Source organism: Protomyctophum bolini, assembly GCF_963924005.1.
Source record: "Protomyctophum bolini genome assembly, chromosome: 19".
Taxonomy (NCBI): domain Eukaryota; kingdom Metazoa; phylum Chordata; class Actinopteri; order Myctophiformes; family Myctophidae; genus Protomyctophum; species Protomyctophum bolini.
Window position 1 is genome coordinate 32,603,760 of NC_137880.1, and position 24,051 is coordinate 32,627,810.

Below are 24,051 nucleotides of genomic sequence, written 5' to 3' on the forward strand. Positions count from 1 at the left end.
TTATCAGTTAAGAGAACTTACCTGGGGAGCTATGCACAGAAAACACTGCTTGTTTTCCATGAGTGGTGGTTAATTCGACAGTATCCTGCTTTCACGCTGAGCGAGCGTGAACTTCTCTCTCCCTCTGTTAACTACCAACCATTACGCTCTGTGCAGCCAATCCACAAAAACACCCACGGCACCTGAACGGACGACTGAAAAACACACGGCAACAAAGACAACTTTCTAATTGAGCGGCGCTTTATGAAGGGAGCGCTGCGTGGTGTTTTCATTCCACATTTCCAGACTGCTCTCATTAGACGAGCACACAATTGATACAAGCTGTATGAACTTCCATTGCACCACGCTCCTCTCCGTATGTACCGCCAGTATGCAGTGCAGACACAGCCTTGACGTCTCAGAGGTGGAAAATACTCTAGATACAGTATCTTAAGGTCATTTCTTTTTTCTTGTGCATTAAAAACTACAGGGCCAACAACACAGTATTGCACAAACATTGAGTGTTGAAAGCTGCACTGTAAGGTTACTGCGAATATCCACCTCCCCCACGTAAACGGCAGCTTATTTTCCCCAATTGCCTGGAGCACCATCTATAAGGTAGCAGCTTATAAAATACTCAATATAACAGTGGGTGGTGGTGGTCTAGCGAAACGCCGTAATCTTCCATATCAGAGCACACTTGTAGACCATTAAGTATAGGTTGGAGTTATTAAGTGCTTTCCTATAGCAATTAGGAGGGGCCCTGTGATGTTAAAAACAGATTGGTAAGATTAAGTACAGTGCCCTAATCAGTCTGTGGACCTGGGCAGGCGATACTAAGTGTGGGCTGACATTATCAAAGTCCCATGTTCCAATGTTCCAATGTTCCAACAGTCGTCAACGTGCCAGGCATCCTAATTTTGGTTTTGTTATGACAAACTGTCGCTCTGTTCAGAGAGCCTCTAAAGTAGGTAATTACACTGAGAGAATCCCAACGGGGGATTAAAACAAATGGAAAACAAATGGCCTTTGCCTCCTCATCGCGGCTCACTCAAAACGCCGGTCTCCGCTCTGAAACCTGTTCCTTATAACGCCTACATGTCCCCATGAATGCACAAGCCAAAAAAGATGCTGGCAGATAATGAAAATGAGAAGGGACAGAGGGAGGGGGCGGTTGGCGGTGAGAGGGGACAGAGGGAGGGGGCGGTTGGCGGGGGAGGATGAAGCCCGATTTATTGCAATTTGTCTTAGAACGTTGTGGAGCTCCAAAAGTAGCCAATCTATGCAATATTTTTGGTGAGCGACATCAGCATAAATCAGCGCGTATAATTGTGGGGGTCATATGCTACAGTAGGTATAGACATTGTGTACGGCTCATCTCGGAGGACCAAGCAAAACATATGGCGTCCGATACAGTTAATGTAAGGGCCACGGCAGAGAAGGCATCTGTCCGACCAGCTTTGCAGTGACAGGATTCATTCAGGGTGCATTACTCATCATTACAATCTCCGCTGGCAGCCTATTTTCATCACATTACAGCTGAATAATAAAGCATAGCTAGCTAGCATCCGCGGATTCCTTTAGGTGGCCTGCCCTACGCCATTAGCCGCATACGCCGGCCGTGGCTATTCAACCACGCCGTTTCTATTCAACCTTTTTTCCCCCCGTTTGCGTTTGCCGTTTCATTACTGTTTGACAATAGCAGTCAACAATCTCACTTTTGTCGGCCTCGACAATGCCGGTGGATGTGGAGCTAAGTGTGGCTCCCTGTACGCTTACAGCCGCAGCACTCAGCAGGCTTTTCAAAAATGGGTTTGCATGTGCAAATGGCGCTTTTGTTATTGTGCAATCTAAGCGATAGTAATTGCTTTCGCTAGACTCAATGCGAGTATGAAATCATGCTCTCGATAACTGCTAGCTTATATGGTTTTTCTTCTGTGTTTTTTCCTTCTGTGTGCTCGCCTCACAGGAGCAAGGCAAAGTGGGCGTGACGTTTAACATTGGCACGGTGGATATCGGCGTGCGGGAGGACACCACGCCCATCAACGACGGGAAATACCACCTGGTCCGCTTCACCAGGAACGGAGGCAACGCCACGCTGCAGGTGGACAACTGGCCAATCAACGAGCACTTCCCTACAGGTATGCCCCCCTCCTCCCCCTCCCCCCCCCCTCCCCCACACTCTGTGTTATCTGAACATTGCAATTATTAGTCTCTTATCCCATTCTGACCTGAGATCAGATTCATACGAGGTTTTCCACTGGACACACACTGGTCTGATTAACCCATTCTGACCTGAGATCAGATTAAGAAAATGTCAGTCGTTCTTCGATTTTTCAAAAATAGCAGACCTACAAGCTCGGTGGCGCGCTATGAGCTTGTAGATCTGCTATTTTTCAATAGCTAAAGCATAACATGATGCTAACACCAAAATGGGTTCCCGTTCAGAATGGGTTATTTGACCCATCAGCTGTGACATTTGTTTCAAATTGGGGAAATGGACACCAATGGACATCACCTGCTTTTGTTCTGCGGTTGTTGTTGTTTTCTATAGCAAAGGGCACGCGGGGGAGAAAGTGAGGAGAATGCTGAGGCGATACGCTTGGCTTCCTCCTGTCTGGGATCGTGCCTCGCTTATTATTCCTCAACACAGTCCTGGTTTTTCAAGTACAGACAGATGTTGCCTGTTAACACACTTTGCACGTTGCTCTCCCAGTCCCCACCCACCTACCCACCCTCCTTATTCAGAAGCACTTCTTGCCCAGAATACACAAGAAAAAACACCTCAGAATTGGAACATGGGCTAATAGCCACCCAACCTGGTGCATGCTGTGGTTGTGCACCCCCAGCCGTCCCGTCCCCCCCACACACACACGCGACAAGAGCACAAGATGAAGAAGAAATGCTTAATTTGGGGCCCAGACCCCAGACACCTGGCCGCTCGCGTGAGAAAGCGGTCCAGTCCATGCAGCAGCTTTTGTCCCTGGCGTGGGGAATTATGGCGAGGCGACGCCAGGCCAGGTGGCTTTCTGGGAGGGATTGAAAGGTAACCAGGGGGTCTGGTTTGGTGGCTCAGCGAGCAGAGGAGGCAGGGAGGGGAGGCAGGTGGGAGGGTGGGGGAGAGGGTGGCCTGCTGGCCTGCATCTATCTCTCATGCGTAGGTCAGTGCAAAGCAGCGCAGCGGCTGAATACAAATGGGGTCATCAAAGGCAGCTCGGCTCCATTTGGAGACTCCGGCACTCCCCTCATTTGGAACCAAGATGTGCTCTCTGTCTCTCTCTCTCTGTCTTTCTCCCTCTCTCTCTGTCTCTCTTTCTCTATCTATCTCTCTCTGTCTCTCTCTATCTGTCTCTCTCTCTCTCTCTGTGTGTGTGTGTGTGTGTGTGTGTGTGTGTGTGTGTGTGTGTGTGTGTGTGTGCGTGTGTGTGTGTCTGTGTGTGATAGAGAAAGTAAAAGATGAGTGTTATATATTTTTTATTTATTTGCTGCTTTCTTTCGAGAAAGTAAAAGATGAGTGTTTTAGCGATTAAAGCTTTTTGACAGGAGGGGGCGGTGGCAATTTCATTATTAATATTTACTATAGTCCTACTAGACCCCAATGTCGTAGGCTCAATATGGCACTGTCACCTCCCTCTTCACATTCAGTAGATCCAATGTCGTAGGCTCAATATGGCACTGTCACCTCCCTCTTCACATTCAGTAGATCCACTGTCACCTCCCTCTTCACATTCAGTAGATCCCGTGATCCTTTGTGGCTAGATGTAATTTTTTGGGGTCTAGTAGGACTATAGTAAATAATAAAAATTAAATCACCATCATTTTTGGTAGAAAAACAAATATTTAGCCCCATGTTCGAATGCCCCCGCCCCCCCTGTCAAAAAGTTTGCTAAAACTAAAGAAAGCAACAATTAAAAAAGAAATACTCATCTTTTACTTTCTCTATATAACAACCTAAAACATGAACCTTGGAAACCTTGGAGAAAGTTCTCCCTTGTTTTTGTTTTTAGTTTTTGCATTAACCAGACCTCAGTTTCACTGAGGTCTGCAGGTCCCAAGCCATACAGTGTAAACATATTGAAGAACAGCCGCAGAATGGGAGTCGAAGCGAGGAAATTATTTTCAAAGGAGAGGAGAATGGAGGAGAAAATAAGAACAATCTAGGTTTGAATTCGAATAGGATGTTCTAGCTATAGCAGGCTCGACTTTCTAGTGTTGCCATACGGTATACCTTAGAAGGAATGTACTGAAATGAAAGATTACGTGGGTTCAAATTGAAAGAAAATGACGACGCTAACCTTATAGCATCCTTTAAGTCCTTCATTCAAAGATCTCAGTGGTGTATAGGGCATTGACCTGGTCACAGTGGAACATATTCAGAGGAGCAGGCCGAGGCCAACGCTGAAGGCTGAAAATGTTTTATTTCTCTTTGTGATACGTGGTTTCAAATGGAAAGAAAATGAAGACCCTATAACCTTGTTGGTAGTACCATTCTGTCTTTATAACAACTCCATTCAAAAAGCTCAGCAGTGTATTGGCCAAGTACCCATGCTATGTCCCAGTGTAACCTTCAACATAATTGTAGCATTGCGCTCTAGTCCAGTATACAGTCCTGTCCTCCAACACGGTAAAATAGGATTTATTTTTCTGTGCATATAGATTAAACTGCATGTACAACACACACAAAATTGGCCGTTCTTCAGTGGTTATTTGGGCTGCTTTAGTTGCTATACTGTAGCACCACTTCTTATAAAGAACTATGGCAAAAACATATTTTTGCCATCTCCGTGTTGTTCTTGAGAGGCTATCTATACTCGTTCATCAGTTTAGCTTCGTCACCTCTATAGCACGGTAGCACCATATGACAAAGGCGATATATATATGTAGCACATTGATAGGTGCTATATAGCACCAACAGAGAACCAATGGTTTATTTTTGAGGGGGGGCAGCCCCTCCAATGCATGGCTCTTGAAGATTACGTCATATGGCAGCCAAGTCTATAGGATTTTAAGTTTGTTTAGAGCACTAAATGAAGAGTTAAGATGTCATGTGACCCATGTGACTCACCTCACACAAGTGTGATTATTTTGCCACCCCTAGCTCACATAATCGTATTGATTGCAGAGGAGAGTTTTAGCGTCACACAATGTGCAGTACATATGCTGCTTTAGGAGGCTTTTTTCAGCTGAGCAAAAGCATTAGGCTGAAGCGCCTGGCGTTTAGGCCCAGCGTTGTGAGACAAGACGAAGGCCTTCATCTCACCAGGCCTGCAGTCATGCCCCCCCCCATCGGGAGAGTACTTCTGCCCCCTCTGCCCATCTAATGACCAGAAGATTTAATTTGCAATCGAGCTATTTAACCAAATTTAAATGTTCTAATTGCCAATCCACGCCATCGTTCAGTGTCTGCTGTCTCAGCCTCCATCATGGTCGGTCAATATGCCTGATCAAAGCCTGTTAAAAAAATGATTACTGGTGATTGGTTGTCCAATTTGGCCTCAGAGTAGCGCCACGCCATAAAGAAGCAGAGAGAGAGAGAGAGAGAGAGAGAAAGACAGAGATGGATTCATTTTTAGCCTCGGATTCCTTCCAAGGGATCCCGTTGAGGTTTTAGGTTCGTCGCTATGCTGTGCACTCAACGTTTGGGGGTGGTTGCATGTGTGCAAGTGTGGGTGGGGGGGCGGGGGGGGCAAGGATCGAATTATGTGGTACTTTCTCTTTCTCTTCTGCACAGGTAATTTCCAGGACACTCACTGATAGAAATTCAACAATGATTGATTTTTTATCTCCCCCCCCCCCTTCCCTCCCCCGCCTTGTAAAGGCGTTGTCATCTCATGAGTAATTACGGGTTAGGGTGCAGACTCATGGACTCCCGGTGCTGGAGGGCCACCACCAGGCTCTCAGGGCCGTTCAATAAACAGTTACCGGATCTCTGCTCTGCTTTTACCTGATCTCCCCGGCCGTGGGAATATAGGTGAGGAGAACGGTGGCCTGCATGGCCGACCGCTGTCTGTCAAAGAAGGGCCCCGCTTGCAGAATAGCCCCCCTAGCCCCCGGGCCGTGGAAATTGGATGCCCTCAGCGCTATAGTCGGCCCCACCGGGTTGACAGGGTGACGTTAGATGCTGCATGCTTCCCTGACATCGTGTTCTTCTAACGCGGCGTTCGCGAGGTACTAAATATCCAATGACAAAAAGAGGTTTGCGAATCAGCGATGGTTTTCAGTGGAGTGCTAAACCCAAATCCAGTATACATCAATAAGAATTAGCACATCCAAAACTTAAATAAATGGCAGACAAAGTAGCCTACTCACATTTCCCTCTCTTTATTGGCACACACCAAAAAGTAACGCTTGCGCGTTTCGGCTATGAGCCTTCATCAGAGAACTAGTCTTGATATGGTTGTGATGTTAATTTGTTATTGTAAAAGCTTTTTTATATATAAAGTTTTCAAAAGCGGCTATTTTTGTATGTTTTGAAACACGTACAACCGGGAAACCGGCAAAAGACAACACTTACTGTATGGCAACATATCAATATTACGTTATCCAAAATCCCAGACAATATCTATAGTCTCATTTCACAATAATACATTCTACAGCCCTTCTCTTCCAGACAGACAAGAGGAGGGCTTTACTTTGTGTAAATACCAAGCCATGTCTATGATTATATATCATAATTATATGTTATTGTTGTGACAAGTCACAGATGCACTGTTTCTCAAGGTATGTGTGTGTGTGTGTGTGTGTGTGCGTGCATGCGTGCACCGGCAAAAATCAAAATTACCCAAATGGCTTTTCTTTTGTTTAGGGGAGCCGGATTCCAATGAATTCAAACTCAATGAATTTGTATGCTCAGTGGTTCTGTATGAATGTAGGCCTATGGTATGATCTGTAGTTATGTATGAATGTAGGCCTATGGTATGATCTGTAGTTCTGTATGAATGTAGGCCTATGGTATGTAGTTCTGTATGAATGTAGGTCTATGGTATGATCTGTTTGGTTCTGTATGAATGTAGGTCTATGGTATGATCTGTTTGGTTCTGTATGAATGTAGGTCTATGGTATGATCTGTAGTTCTGTATGAATGTAGGCCTATGGTATGATCTGTAGTTCTGTATGAATGTAGGCATATGGTATGATCTGTAGTTCTGTATGAATGTAGGCCTATGGTATGATCTGTAGTTCTGTATGAATGTAGGCATATGGTATGATCTGTAGTTCTGTATGAATGTAGTCCTATGGTATGATCTGTAGTTCTGTATGAATGTAGTCCTATGGTATGATCTGTAGTTCTGTATGAATGTAGGCCTATGGTATGATCTGTAGTTCTGTATGAATGTAGTCCTATGGTATGATCTGTAGTTCTGTATGAATGTAGTCCTATGGTATGATCTGTAGTTCTGTATGAATGTAGGCCTATGGTATGATCTGTAGTTCTGTATGAATGTAGGCCTATGGTATGATCTGTAGTTCTGTATGAATGTAGTCCTATGGTATGATCTGTAGTTCTGTATGAATGTAGGCCTATGGTATGATCTGTTTGGTTCTGTATGAATGTAGGCCTATGGTATGATCTGTTTGGTTCTGTATGAATGTAGGCCTATGGTATGATCTGTAGTTCTGTATGAATGTAGGCCTATGGTATGATCTGTAGTTCTGTATGAATGTAGGTCTATGGTATGATCTGTTTGGTTCTGTATGAATGTAGGCCCCATGGTATGATCTGTTTGGTTCTGTATGAATGTAGGCCTATGTTATGATCTGTAGTTCTTTATGAATGTAGGCCTATGGTATGATCTGTTTGGTTCTGTATGAATGTAGGCCTATGGTATGATCTGTTGTATATTTTGTGCTTGGGTTTGAATGAAGGAGCTACTGGACCGAGCCAGACGGACACTTTGCATTTTACAATTTGTCAGGGCTGGCCAAGGTTCAGACGCTGTCTCGGGTGAATGGCCACAGGCCTCGGGGAAAGCTGCGTGCGTGCGTGCGTGCGTGCGTGTTGGGAGGAATACTCATAGCTAGTGTGCCTTTGTGCTTGTATTGCGTATAGTAAGTACACACCTGCCCACTCGGCACGCTCCACTGCACACCACAGTGATGTCAAAATTGTCACTACATGTAAAGGCCACATTGGGCAGCGGCCCTTTCAAGAGGCCTTTAGCCGTCTGTTCTGTTAGCCACTTTCAACCTGGGGTCCCTCTTTTGGGCATGCAAAAATCTTAAAGGAAAATAAAAAATAGCCCACCTAGAAGCTTGCTGTTATTGGTATTTTTGAATGGGTCAGGTTGGTTGAGAAAAGAAAAACCCGCAAAGACAAAGCTCTTCCTCAAGAGTGAGAAAAAGTTCTGCACAAACGAGTGGCCGTTCTCATCTCTCCGCTGCTCTCACGACAGATAAGCTGAGCTTCTGGTTCCAGTTTATGCTTTGAATGCCACAAAACGTTCAGAACCCACATCATAAATGATGAATCTACACTCCAGCATTGTGAGAGAGATTGCGAGGGTATGGGAGGGTAAAGAAAGGGGAGAAGGTGGGGGTGAATAAAAGGGTGCTGTGAGGAAAACCACTGACAGAGAGATACCAGAGAGACATTTAATCGACCGGATGAGAGAGATAGAAGGACAAGAGGATGAAGAGGGAGGAAAAAAACAGAGGCTAGTATTAAGATTGGCGTTTGGTTTGGAGAGCCCAGACCGTCACGAATACACTAGACAGAGGGGGGAAAAGAGAGTGGGTATTGGCAGCAGAGAGAAAAGGAGATGGACAAAGCCATGCTTGTGATTGTAGGTGAAGAGGTCTGACGCAGCAGACGAGAGAGAGAGAGGTGGGAGATGAAATGGAGGGAGGAATAGATGTATGGTGGAGTAAGGAGCGATGGAGAGAGATGAGCAACGAAATGGATCACTTGAGAAACAGAGAGAGGGAGTAAGGGAAGGAATAAAGAACAAGATTATTTTCAATTACCGGTAACACAATTGAAATACAAATTGTGGGATTCAGTGCACTGCTTAAGAGCACTTTCACGGCATGTGTACTTGTGTAGGCACTTAGAAGTCTGTTTGTACTGGGGGACCGAACCAGTGACATCTCCAGTCACTGACGGTCTGCCACGACGTCGAGGCCAACCTACCAGAGAGATGCAGAGAGAGAGACAGACAGATGAAAGTGGGGAGTAGATTGGAAAGGGGGTGGGCGGTACGAGATGCTCATCATAACCGAGCGCTGCAGCTCCGCATGTGGAATGATGTCTTTGGACAGAACTGCGGCATATCAAATGTACCCATCATCCCTCGAATGGAGAGCATGCCAGGAGCCTGTCACGGTAGCCATTTTCACAGTTCCGATTCGTCCCCTCCAGCAAACCCTCTCCCCCCTCCCTCACTTCCCCTCCGACGACGGCACCCCGCTGAGATGTGTGGCTGGCTGGCAGAGGATATAGCGAGCGAACCCGGCGGAGGACTGCCGCCGTCGCCAAGCTAGCGTTCTGGTTGAGTGAACAGCTGCCACCGGGGGGGGCACGTTCAGACAGTGTTTTGGCGGCGAGAAAAAAGAACATAGAGACGCGCACGCATTAAAGATGACACTGATTCAAACGGTAGACGCACAGTCGTGTATAGACACACACAGGCACGCAAGCCCTGCACGCAGACACACATTCAAACTACAATCGGCGTACGCAGGCCTTTAAAGATATTTCATGATGCAGTCAGTGGGTTCATCATTACCAGGTTCACTCTCTGTATAATGAGCATATTATTGAACTGAGAAATCGGCCGACGTTGAACACGGAGAAGAAGCAGTTCTTAGAACGCTGTGGTATTAAAAAAGAAACCTCATGTCTGAGCACGCCGGCCGATGCCTATTGGTCCGAAAGAGGTCGACGGGTGTCCTGGTGGCGCAATCCAATCCCGCGGGGTGTTTGGCGTCATGTTTAAACCTGCGTGCAGCATGGGACATTCTGGGTATCCACACAGAAGGTCATAGAGGCTCTGTGGATTGGTCACGTGTCGATTTTAGTTTCATGCAGCTCTTGTCTTGTACAGGAATATTCAGGCCGCTGCCATTTTTTCCTCCACAACATTCTAACGCATCATTCATCATCCGTCCTACGGTGGAAATAGTAGATCTATACAAGTTCACAACGCATCACATCCAGCGACGTGGTGTTAGCTTTTTGATGTGCTATTTCAGCCACTCTTTTGCAGCCTGGGCTCCATATTATTTACAGATGCAGTAAAGTAAAAAAAAAAAAAACCAAACAAAATCAATGCAATGATCTTGTTGTTTGCCTATAGTTGCACTGCACTGGAGCTGAAGGCACGCCGTTGCACAGAGGCTCCATCCACAACGGTGGATACATTTTCAGGTTAACAGCGGTTTATTGGCAAGGTCGTCCATTCTGCGATCACCTCTTAGAAACGGAATATCAAATCGACACTCCATAGAGATTTTTCTCATTAGCTGGACAATTAGCTTCTGGTGTATTCATTACTGAAGGAGTGGCACCTCATTAATCACCTAGAACAATATAAAAGCTATACCTGAGACTATTCCCCGTGTGAGCAATGCCCGGCAAGCCTATACCTCTACTCTCAGCTTACGACTAGATTTCACCATAAATGGACGAGGCAATGCGTCTCGTATTGAGGTTTGCAACCCAAACCAAGCAGCCTCTCAAAAGCCAGACGACGCTGCACAATCGGCAAATGCTACAGAGAGTTTGCAACTTACTGCACCCCACAAAAGTTGCAACAGGAAGAACGTTATGCCATCTGCCATTTCCGTTCAAAATGCGTTTAAATAGCTTTTTTTTTTTAAATGTATTTGGGGATTTGCAGATAGACTTAGCCTATTTACCTGACTGCAGAGGCGAAACGGAAGTGGGGGCAGGACATCCACTTTACTTTCTTCACAGTACAGACACATTAGACGGAAACATTTTGAAAATTGGGTGAACCAATTCGAGAGACTACAAACCAAGCGACATAAATTAAAGTAGGAAAGAAACAAAGTTGAAGTTGAAGTGTGGCATATTATACGTGTACTTATTCAAGTGTGTGAGTTTGAAGTTGTTTTGGTTTACATACTTTAACCCATTTTGACCTGAGATCAGATTCTAAAAATGTCTTCTACATCCTGACAGTTTTCTGAAAAAGCTATGTTTCTATGTCAGTCGTTCTTCGATTTAAAAAAAATAGCAGACCTACAAGCTCGTAGCACGCCACTCGGTGGCGCGCTATGAGCTTGTAGATCTGCTATTTTTCAATAGCTAAAGCATAGCATAATGCTGACACCAAAAGGGGTTCCCGCCAAAATGGGTTAAAGGCGAGTCCTTGCATGCCAGCCCTTTAGCACTTCCATCTACCCCCTGCTGCTTCAAACAGCCACCTTGACTCCCTGCGATGCCCCTGTCCAGGACAGACAGCGTGTCTGGCCGCATGCCGCCCCAAACACCCCATGGCATCAAAGAAATGTGCTGTAGCAGATTAACCCGCTGGCACAGTGTGGCATGTCATGGCATTACCCTCCTGCCCTCGCTCAAGTTAGCGCCCCTAGGTTCCCTAACTCCCCTAAAGTACTATGCACCTCACCTCACCTCTCTCTGTGTGTGTGTGTGTGTGTGTGTGTGTGTGTGTGTGTGTGTCTCCCTCTCTCTCTCTCTCTCTCTCTCTCTGTGTGTTTACTAGACACTTTGAAAACATGGTGGGAGGTTTTTGTTGAAATAGTGCAGCAGAGAGTTGAAAAGAGCTTTGTAAAAAGTTAAAAGCACAGCCTTAGGCGAAGTCTATGGGAAATGCTTAGGTTGTTGCTAAGTGAGACTATAGGGCGTTCCCCACAAAGGTGTAGGAGTGAGTGTATGACATTACAAAGAAGAAATCTATCCTGCACTTGACAGCAGCCAACCTTTAAGGTTAGCTAATTATAGGAAATGTTTAAAAGTGCAATTCTGAAGACATTCGGAGAAAATGGCAGATACTCAACTTCACAACACATGGCTATTTTTTTGCCAAAGTAATTTGGTGTAGAGGGAAAAAAGGAGGGCACCAAGTACAGACCACTGGGGTACCCCGATCAGTAAAGTATAGGCCTATAGGGTTTGGGGTTAACCACTTGATGCCTACTTTGCGGTACGACAAATAATGACAATAGCTGATTTTCGCTTCTTTGGTGTTGTGAAAATGTGGGCAATAATTGTTGAAGATTCGATGGTTGAAATTGGTTAAGGTCCCCTTGTTTTCTCAGTAAAACTCACATTGCTAGAAAGGAAGTGTCATCATCTGTGCCAACAGTGCCATGCGTAGGCTAATTTTACACAGACTCCTCTGGTGATGTACAGTAACAGTACAGTACAGTACAGATCAGTGCACCTCAGCCTTACTGTATGTCTCGGGCAGACTCACGATGCATTCCAAGAGAACACAATTCGCTGTGATTTCTCGGGGAAAACACTATACCACCACGAGGCTCGTCGTATATGCAATATAAATAAACTATCATGACCGGGAATACAGTGCTGTCGCGCCGCGCATAAACTAGATCATGTACATTCCTTTATTTTTTATTTTTAGAAGTGTCCCATTATCTCTCATTTCCATATATCTGGAGCATATTTGGCCCAGTCTGGGATGATGGGGACTTGGCAGCCATAAGGCCTCCCACCGTGGCAGTAATGATCTCATCTGTATGCGATGTCCTCTTTCAAATCTGTGTCACCGTGGGACTTCCCTCCCTCCCTGAAGTACTGCAAATTACCTTCATCTAATGCTCCTACCTGCAGAACCACAGCATGCCTCTCCCTCTCCTCCAAAGAGACGCTCTCAAACGGAGGGGTTTTCTTGGCCCTTAAAAATGTGAAGAAGGCAGGTGGTGTCCAAGGGGAAAATTAGCGCATATAAATTACCTCCAATTTGCTTCAGGAGGAAAGGCGGTTTAATGCATATCCGCCTTTTTAATCAGTCCATTTCCTCTACCCCTTGTGTATGTTATGTGATTTTTATGAAAGGCATTACCGTACATGGATTGAGATGAATTCATTATCTGTATGAAGGTATTGCTTGTTGTTGTTTTGACTAACACTCTATTCTTGCAGGGTTTTTTTTGTATATAATGTGTCTTATTGTGTGAAAACTACTGTATGTATAGTGTGCATTTTTCCATGGATATCAATTATATACTACTACTACTATATAAATGTGCCATATAAACACAGTTTAAACCTATAACTAAAGCTACACTTGGAGAGAGAAAAAAAATCGTTATAACATTTTTTTCTAAATATGTCTAAACAAGTATTTAAAAAAAAAAGAATATTATAAACATTATAAACCACTGTCTAAATGTGACTGATGTGTGTTTCAGTTGCCAACTATCTCAAGCTGTTCATTTAAACTTTTAAACTTTAAAGGCAACAGCGACATTGAGCGCTATCAAATGGCAAATAAGAAAATCCCGTTCAAATATACCCGACCAGTCGAAGATTGGCTTCAGGAGAAAGGTAAACCTTTACCCGATTGTCTATCCTTATTTATTTACTTTCTTCGTGTCATGTCATTGGCTTGTTCCCTCCAACCTCTGAGAATGAAAAACCATCCCTTAAACCCTGTTTTATTATAAAAGAAGATAAACAAACAAAAAAAATAATCTTTGTGTTCTTTTTCCATGTTTTTTTTTTCTTTTTCTTTTAACTTGCCATTCCCTTTTTGCCATCATCACGTTTACGTATAAATTTCTGTTGAATCATTGATGGTATCCAGTTAAAGGGACTGGGCTTCGACATGTGTTCCTGAACACGGGATGCAAACATTGCATTAACAACTCGATAATTGGGAGCTAAACGTACTTGTATAAAAGCATGCGGCATGCTGTAACACTTTGCTGTTAGTGGAGGATGGAGTATCTCTTGCCTTCATCCTCAGCGTTATAAAATGACATCAGAGAGCTGGAATACTTTCCAAGCGGCAGGTGATTCTCCCTGTTGTGAATTCTCTGATAGTAGTTATCCAGCTCCCACTGTAAAGTCCCTTATAGTCCCCCACCTGCTTGGGGATGGGGAGCTAATTGAAGTCCTGTTTTTGTCTGAAATGCATCCCGGTGAGCGTTGGTTCAACCCTGCTCTGAAATGCACCCAAACTGAACTGGTGCACGGCACTTAACAGTACTTCCGTCACACAACCAAACCCACTTTTTATTCGGAACTAATCCCCCCCCCCCCCCCCCCCCCCGCTTGACATAATATCGTTATAAACTGAATTTAAAGGTCATTGCCTATAAACGTCTTAACTTGATTATAAAGTCCCTTTAACAATTGCTAAAACACAAACCAATCTGTGAAACCAAAAAAAAACCCCATTATTGCTGCATGCATGACGCCACGTGCTATTTCATTTTCTGTTTTGTGATATGGAATTCTTGTCCCCTGTCATTTCATGCCCAATGTATGGTAATTTTGTTAATGTGTCAAATATAATGAGCCTGCGGTGTTGTGTGTGTGCCTGTATATTATAGAAATTAGATTTCTAATTATGATCCTTGCAGTGCAAGTGTTTTATTTGTGCATTTTTCCATTTCATAACTAATGCATGAGCAGCGTGTTGTGACTGTGATATTTAGCTCCTCTGCTAATGGAAATTACTATGACATGCACAGATTGTGTGTTACTCACATTTTATCCCAATATGCCACAGCCTTTCATACAGTACATATTTATTAATCAGGCCCACTGCATGAATATGTCCAGAGAATGTTAAGATGGAAATGTGGAGTGTGGTCTAGTTGTATTTTCAAAGGGACTTCTTAAACCTCTACATGTGGACTCCCTTGTAAACATAGCAAGTGTAGGACAGTGTGGCAAAACCTCCAGTGCTGTTTTTAATTTCAATTATTTGGAAGAACAGGCTGACTAATCTTTAGTTCTGAAGAGAAAGCATTCGTATTGTATACTGGGTGGCTGCAGCCATTTAACATGCACTGAGAGAGTTGAATTGGTTTGTTTCATTAGCAGTTTCTCTGGAGGTAGTTTAAGGCTAAAAACCCACATCGAAAATCCTCGGTTAAATGAAAATTCACTCCAGTTGCTGCACTGGAGTGAATCGTGCTAAGCAATTATTTTGGAATAGAACAGAACCAGCCACACAGTGCAGCATGAAGCATGGGTTACTGTGACTATACTATGCAGAGAATAGAGATGCATTCTGCATTAGTAGTGTGGCCGTGTAAACGACGGCTCCGTCTAATGCGGTCATACATCAGACGCCTGTCCCGACCTCAGGCTGACGCCCCCTATTCCCTCCACCCCGTTTCCTCCCTCGTCCCCCCTCTCTCTCTAGGCCGCCAGCTGACCATCTTCAACACCCAGGCCACCATCTCCATCGGCGGCAACGACCGGAAGAGGCCCTACCAGGGCCAGCTGTCCGGCCTCTACTACAACGGCCTGAAGGTGCTCAACATGGCGGCCGAGGGCCACGCCAACATCAAGGTGAACGGCAGCGTCCGGCTGGTGGGCGACGTGCCCGTCAGCAGGGGCGCCGCGCGGACCACCACCTCGGTGCCTCCGGAGATGTCCACCACCTTCATCGAGACCACCACCACGCTCTCCACCACCACCACCCGCAAGCAGCGCTCGCCGCCCACCATTCAGGTATGTGGAGGGAGGGGGAAGTTTGCATAGTGCGTGCGTGGTTGCGTGTGTGTGTGTGTGCGTGGGTGCGTGGTTGCGTGCGTGCGTGTGTGCGTGCGTTAGTACGCTTGGTTAGCTGTGTCATTTTTCAGTGGCGTGGAGCGCTGGAGTGCCACTGTCCCTGCAATGCTGGCCTGCCTCTCTATATCTCTCTCTCTCTCCATCTTCTGCTCTCTCTCTCTCCGTCCTGTCTCTGCCCTCCCTCCCTCTCTCTCTCTCTCTATTATATCTCCCTGTCCTCCTTAACTCAAGCCTTTTGTCCAGCACGTCCTGAGCGCGAGCCAATGAATGTCACCCGCGTGCCCAGAAAGTAATCACAGCAAACATTGCTTTGACACGCCCGAGGATGAATTGAACTATTCGTTGTTCATATTAAAGCAATAACTCTCTCTCTCGGGCGGGGGTGAGTGCAGGGCTGGAGGGCGGGTCGGAGGATAGGGTGAGATTAGAGCGAGACGGGCCGACCCCTCTGTTATCGGCCCCTTCACCTCCAAAACAGGCTGTGGACAAGACAATACAGGGGGCCTGTTATGTCAACACAAACCCCTTGAGTGGCGCCATCACCGTAGTTGTAACTGTACTGTACTGTACTGTACTGTGCTGTTCCAGGGGGTCCCCAGCTAAATGATAGTTTGGAACCAAGTGGGCCCTTGCTTATGGGTCTGTAACTCTGGGAGTGTACAAATGGAACCATTTTGGACCCTGTATCTCGGAAATAGAAATGCCATTAAATGGGGCTCCTTGAAATTAAAATGGTTGAGAATCACTGCTAGAGCCGTAAAGATGTTCTCTTATGGGGCGTCCCTGGCATATCTTTTCAAATGGGTGTCCGTTGACTAATTAGTATCAATTTGGGTGTCCTTGACGTGAAGAAGTTTGGGAACCACTAATGTACTGTACTGTACTGTACTGTACTGTACTGTACTGGAAAGGTCCGGTGACAAGCCGTCGCACCTGAGGGTTTGAATGTCCAGGACACCGAGCCCTGCATGTTTTAGGGCGTCCATAACCCTTCTGTCTGCGAGTGCATGCGGCATGGACAGTCTACATAACGGTGATGTTGACGATGCCGGTGCCAGCCCCCTCTTCTCAGCCCCCGGTATGCATTACACCGCTGTCTCCGGCACCATCAACAAGGTCACATCGGATAAGATAAATAAATAAAACCCGGGTCATCGGCAGAGAAAATGGCGTTTTGTGTCACGGGCTATTAATATCAAAGGAAGTCAATAAAGCTCTGAGTGGAACGAAAAGAGAGCGTTTCTAACGGGCAGGCTCTCTCTCCGGTTCAAGGTTAAATGACGAAGCGATACCTCTCTGCGCGATGGCTGAGATGTGGGTTGGCGGCCCGATGATGCGATTTGGCAACATCTTTACACACACAACCCTCTCTGTTGTACGGCAGACTATAAATTAGGCATTAGTCAGTCCCTTTGTTGTGAAGTTCAATTCCTCTTTCACAAGTTCCCTGGGCAGCATCCCTGCTTTGATTCACGCAATGTGTCACAAAGTTTCATTTTATGAGGGCCTTGGTTTTTACCAGTTCCCTGGTCGGCTGTCAAGTACTTACTGGCATGAGAGGTGAACAGAGGACCCGTATACCACTGCCTGAGGTGAACAGAGGACCTGTATACCACTACCTGCTTGGCAGACGACTTCTCCCTGCGGGAGTAGTGTGTGCTGCTGGGGTTGTTTTCATTGGTAAAGTAGTAAAGCAAGCAAACTTCAATATTTGGAGTGTTTTGCACATTTCTGACTGTATCGCGTTGGGATCAACAAGGCCCGCTGAGAACTTTTGGCTCGTGGTTTGGCTCGTGTTTCTGTGTGTGTGTGTGTGTGCGTGCGTGCACGTGCGCACGCATGTGTGTGAGTGTGTGTATAGTGTGTGTGTCTGTCTCTTCACCTACAGCAGCTATTTCAGTCCAATCTCTCCAGCTCTCAAGCTGCTTCTGCAGGTCTTTCAAGGTGAGGAGTGTTGAGTCCGTTGACATCCCAGAATCAACAAAAATGAGATTGAGCGAGCGCGAGCGAGAAAAAGAGGTGGCGACGGCGTGCAGGGTTAGATCGAACCAATCTCACGCTTAATTAATGATCGCTCCTCCGAGGATTTACAGACATCACAGACAGATTGCTCTCCTCTCTCTCATTCCTCTTTTCTCTCTCGCCCCTCTGTAACTATCCGTCTATTGCTATCTGGCATCGGGCTGGCTTCTCCTGGCTTTCTATCTCTCTCACGGCTTTCTTCTTTGATCTCTTTCTATTTCGCCCTCTGCCCTTCTCTTGTTCCCTTCGTCTCTCACCACTGCTTCCCCCCAATCCCCCCCCCCCACCACACACACACACACACACACACACACACACACACACACACACACACACACACACACACACACACACACACTAGCCGTGAGGTCGCATGCAGTGTTAAGCCTGCAGGGATGGTGTGAGAACTAGGGAGGTGGTGGCAGAGCGGTGCACTAGCTCTCCTCAGTTGAACCCACGGGCGATGCCTTTGAGCAGGCCGTTCGTTGCCTGAGGTCTGTGGTACAACAGTACGTTTCAACTGCAGAACTGAGATTAAGCTATTAGAATCTAAGTTAAAATATACATCACTATATATAATAAAGTTGTTTTTATCCTGCTTCTGTAAAGCGACATTGAGGACATGGAAAAGCGCTATATACTGTAAATTGTGGTAAGAGGGCGCATGCACGCATCAATTTAGAAATACTATACTATTGCAGCACCAGTGTTTTTTTTTATGGTTTACCGTATTATCTTATCTCGTGTTAATCATAATCTGATTTTATCACATCACAGTGCACATTGAGGCACTGTGATGCTCTTTCTTGTGAAGTGGGATATATGAGTAAGAGTGAAAGGGCTATCATATCATATCAACTGTGTCACTGTGCTGCAGGAGAAGTTGTCAGTTATTAATGGTTTTAGATGGCATTGTATCTGTAATATCATTCTGCTGATTGACACGGTAGATATTAGCCAGCTATAGACACACCGGTGAAGACGCCACCCACGACAACCTGCCGCCCTGCTGTCACAGCCTCTATACTGTGAGGAGTCGGAGCTAGCAATCAGGCAACGCTTCATCCTATTAGCGCTACTCATTTCTTTGATCCTATGCCTTCGAGTGGGAAGACTATAATTCCAACCATATCTTATCCTGATTTACTGTGTTACCCACAAACTAATCTGAGAATCCCATCGGCAAATACGCATGAACAAGCTGGAGCACGAACAGCTGAGCAGGCACAATAAAAATGCACAACACATTTTACTTGACAAATCAGAATCAGAGTCAACACGCAGACATGGCATTGTGGTTAGAGTGTCCGCCCTGAGACTGGGAGGTCGGGGTTCAATCCCCGGCCGGGTCATACCAAAGACTCTAAAAATGGGACCCATGCAGTGCCTCCCTGCTTGGCACTCAGCATCAAGGGTTGGATTGGGGGTAAGTCCCTGTGATATACTAGCGTCATGTCCAGGGGGTGTACTTGTACATCAAGCTGCCTCACGCTACAGAAACAGGAGATAGGCTCCTACCCTATGGGCTTCATGGCTCGGCAAGGCTACTTACTTACAAGCAGACATCCCACCCTGAAAAACTTAATTTCAGGCAGGTCAAGAAAATGTATGAACATGTATATGTTTTATGTATGCCACATGTTTAACATACTAGACCGGTGCCCGGCTGTTGAGAACCGAGTCGGTTAATGATGGAAGTTTGAGACCCATGCCCCACCCGGCTCTGTATTAGTAATAACTGTAATTTCCCGCAACTTCCAGGAGAGGTGGGATGTCTGCACATGATAATATGTAGGCGCATGGCAGTCACAGGAAGCGTTGGAATAGGGAAGAGAGAATAGCAGAAGAAAGCGACAAATAACAGAACAAATCAAATAACAGGAAGGCACAGTCAAATCAAATATACAGTGCGTGACTCGAGAAATCCTTCTCGCGCAGGTTGGAAAACACGTCCTGCATATAGAAATAGCAGCATAGTTATAGAAAAAAAACACAGTTTCGTCGCAGACGGTTGAAATGGCACTGTTAAAGAAATGAAAAACTGAGAATCGGGGATGGAATCACATCAATAGCAGCAGCTATAAAGTGACGGCTTAATGAGCGTGGTTGAAGTGCCGTGGTTAAAGGAAATCCTAGCAGGCACCATTATTCTAATATGTGGCACAGCATCGTCTTGTGGAGTTCACCTGGCGTTTCATCAAGTTACAGTATAATGAAAGGAAGGTTCCATGTGACTGGATCTAACTGTTAATATATACAGTACTTTGTCACTTGGCCGTGTGTAGCTCACTGGCAATAACAGTCATCTGCTGAATTCCTCCATCCTTAACCCATTTAGGACTGAGACCAGATTCTACAAAATGTCTTCTAAATCATCACAGTTTTCTGAAAAACCTGTTTCTTGTAATCATTATCGGTGGTTCTCTACCTATTTCATGTCAAGGACCCCCGGAATTATATTTAATTGGCCGCCGACCCCCATCTGGAAATATGTTGTTCCAGTTCCAGAAGCAAAGATTTGAGTTAAAAACGTTTGTTCTGAAAGAATATATATTCAAAGAATTGCGCCCAGTGCGCAAGTATAAAATAATGCTTAATTAAACACAAAACGGGGTTCCCGTCCTGAATGGCTGTTGGTCTTTCATGTCAAACGTTGTTCCCGTGATGTGCGAGCGGTCTAAAAGGCCGCGAGGAAAGAGCATAATAGTTTAAATACTATCCAGACTTCAAATGGTATCTTAAACCCAAACACAACGTATCATAATATCTGTTCACAATAAACATCAGAATTCATATTTTGTGGCTCGTTCTGGCTGTGTAACTAAAGGCAACTGGCATATGGCAAAATGAAATGGATCCCGTCCAAAGCCATTAGAGTTTATGCTTTTTAAAGCATCTACTACAGTAGCTGCTTGTGGTTTTTTAAAAGAGTTTATGCTTTTTAAAGCATCTACTACAGTAGAGCCTCGATACCCAGGCTTTCATCTACAGTAGCTGCTTGTGGTTTTACATTATACATTATACATACAGTACATACGTCCATACATCGTCTTCTTCTTACTACTTATATATTCATGTAGTCTTCGAAATCATAAAACCTTTGTACTTAATAGGAATGGTTCCTTAATTTGCCAAACCTCTTGCTGCTGAATTAAATCATAGGCTATTGCCAATAATGTCTGCCCTATCAGTAAACTCATCTTCAGTTCCAAGTTATAAGTAGTTTTTTTATATTTTTAGGCTGATCCTCCTCCATTTCACCATTATGCTGCCTCAATATGTGTTTGCGTACAGTACAGTTTATAAGTATAGGCATCTCCTATACTGTGTGTGTCCACCTGCTCTATCTGCATATATTGAGTTGTGAATATCACAATCATGGAGCTTCCATTCTTTAGTATTTTGTCTTGGTCTTAGACTACGTTAGAAGCCTGCTGTGTTTGCCAATTGTTTCGGGACGTGAAGTGAATTATAGGTTAATTAGCGATGGATCACATCCATTCCTAGAGGTCTGCCCCCTAGCCATGCCATCAGGCACCTACTGTAGCAGTGGTGGAGAGTAACTAAGTAGATTTACTTTAAGTACAATTTTGAGGTATTTGTACTTTACTTGAGTATTTCCAATTTCCAGTACTTTTACTTCTACTCCACTACATCTCAGGTCCACATTTTTTACTTTTACTTTTACGCTACATTTATTTGAACACTCTAGTTACTAGTTACTTTGGAGATTTTAATCTTGATTAGAAAACACACAATGTGTCACATCGCGACGCATTGTGAGCTTGTAGGTCGGCTATTTTCAAGAGATTTTGTACACATTTTGAACTTGTGAAATGGGACATTCTGCAATAGGAGTACTTTTAGTACATTTTGACGCTGATACTTTTTGAACACAGGACTTTTTGAACACAGGATTACTACTTGTAATAAAGTACATCTATATTGCAGTATTCATACTTTTACTTCAAAGTAAAAGTAAAATAATTGAGTACTTTATCCACCACTGCTACCTATAGGCATCATATTGCTTTGGGCAAATTCACACAAAATGTGTCATCCTCATTATCACTTTAGAGGATGCTAAGTCTCCGTCTTTTTTTCTTTTTCTTTTTTTTTTCTTTTGCTGAGTCGAGCAGTCCTCTGGGCGGTCCTCTCTCCTTCTCCTCAGGCATATCTTATTTATACTTCTGTATTGTTTATTAATACAGATATCGTAGAACAAACATCTGAGAGAGATGGAATAATAATGGGAATAAAGCTCTGACGGGATTTGATTTAACAGTTTGCCAGCGTGTACATCCTGGTCCAGTGACAGTTGCCTTAAACACTTTTAACCTGGGGGTCCCTATACTAATCATAACAGGTGAACATTGCCGTGGATTGAAAAAATATCCAATCTACAATCTTTCACTATACTTTGGCTCCGTAGATTCAGGGCTTTCGCTGCTAGATGCTGTACCTACTGTAGTATTATTCGGTAGCGTACAGTAAGCGGTAGCGTATCGCAATCGAGCTGTGGCGCACTGGAAGTGACGTCAACAAGTAGTATCTAGGGCTATATCAGGACATGAAACGTCTGAGAAGAATGGAGAAGGCCATGAATAATTCACCATGTGGATCCACAACAGGCCACTGGCTATGCGTACCCTACCAAATAATACAGTAAAGCCTCTAGCGGTGAACCCCCCGAGTCTTCAGAGTCGGGGAAGGGTGGGATTTGTTGCTTATATAATGCAACTTTGTATTCGTATTTGGACATACAGTACTGTGCTATATTGTTTAAAAAGTCACATATAGTTCACCACCCTTTGGCATGGTATCTATGCCTTTTCAATACTGGATAATGGCTTCACACTTTCCATTAACTATTCATAAGAGAACTTACTTCTCATTATGGTGCATAGCTTTGACTACAGGGCTTTGTTGAAGGTTCAATTCAGTCTCACATTTGAACAGTTGTACTGTTCAAATGTGGTTGTCGTGGTTATGGAAATTGACAAGCCTTCCTGCAAGCCTCTCATTACCCAGGGAAATTAGTGCCTGTCATTCTCAAATTAACTCAGTTGATAAGGGAGAATGTCTGATACCTGGTAGCAATAGGCCATTTCTGTTAACTCAGACTGTGACATCAAAAGAAACGTTTTTGTTTTTTTTCTATTTCTTTCTTGCCTTTCTTTTTCACATTATTTTGAATGGTCGAAAAGCCAGTAGACCTCTGCACCAAAGTGCAGTTAAGCTCACTGAAGCGTTTAGTTTTACTAATTGGTTTGTTAAGCTAGCTGGCACGGTGGGGCTCTGGGAACACCAAAACATGCATTTTCACGATTGTAAGAACGGGATGTGTATATACAGTGCTATATGGCTGCCGAGGGAGTTTACATTTTATGCAAAGATTCTCTATCAGGGGAGATCAACATTTCCCCTTCCTCGATTAACTTGATGCTGCTGCTAGCAAAGAGATATTTGGGAGCAATTAGGATGGAAATGCATTCCGGAATACCATAGGGATAAGTAAAAAAAAAAAAATGAAAGAAAAAATCAGACGGAGAGAGAAAGATCAGACTGAAAGTGATTTGCATGTCGGCTGTGTTCAAGAAATTGCTTGCGTCCATCATATTCAACTGGCGTGGTGCTCAGGAGACTGGAAAATTAGAGGTGAATTGTTTGCAGTTTAATTGCCTCTTTTTTTCCTGCTGACAGGCAGGAAATGAAGTGATGTGAAAGCACATGCATGAACATGGACAGTGATCATTACGTTGAATTGGCGGGGATTGCTATTTGGTGTAAGAGGATGGCGATTGACAGGAACATTGTTAGAGCCGGGGCCGACCACGTGAGCCCACCAGGATGTAACTTTTAAGGCTTATATTTTTAGTACACGGTGTTCTCAACATCTGTCCATCTGTCTCACGGAGCAGATCAAAAGATGGCTATCGTCTGCCAGGTTTGCTTAGGCGATCGCTGGTTTATTTTCACTTTAAAGAGTTATGGAGAGTTCAAGATTGTTGTTGTCAACACCTGTTATTAGCGAAGTCTGTGATGTATGGCTTGCATGAACACAGTATTCGGTTATGCACTGTATAGTGTCTATTATGTGTTAATGTGTGTACTCTGAGGCCTCTTTTCCACCGGTTGGTTCCCAGTGGGAACCGGTTCAGTTCTTTTTGGTTCTTAGTCCATATGAGCCAGAGCCCCAAAATTGGAACGTTAATTATGAATTGCAGCAAAACCATACCTATATTAGATCACCATGAAACTTCCCCAATTGAGTTCTTATACGAAGACAATGATTTATTGTATTACAAATTTTACATTTTGCAATATGCAAATGAGGCATTATGTTGGAAAAT

The 24,051-nt window shown here is 44.5% G+C and overlaps 1 protein-coding gene across 2 annotated transcripts in view; it reads left to right on the forward strand.

Annotated features, from left to right (window-relative positions):
- Nucleotides 1-24,051, forward strand: part of nrxn3b (neurexin 3b) — a gene marked incomplete at its 5' end in the record, with an annotated part of 388,331 nt that overhangs the window by 334,378 nt on the left and 29,902 nt on the right. The window contains 3 exons of one of the 2 annotated variants that reach the window (XM_080791154.1): nt 1,949-2,120; nt 13,385-13,474; nt 15,306-15,616. In XM_080791154.1, coding sequence (XP_080647280.1) covers nt 1,949-2,120; nt 13,385-13,474; nt 15,306-15,616 — 573 coding nt within the window. The remainder of the gene's footprint in view (nt 1-1,948; nt 2,121-13,384; nt 13,475-15,305; nt 15,617-24,051) is intronic. The other variant, XM_080791155.1, reaches the window with a different exon arrangement.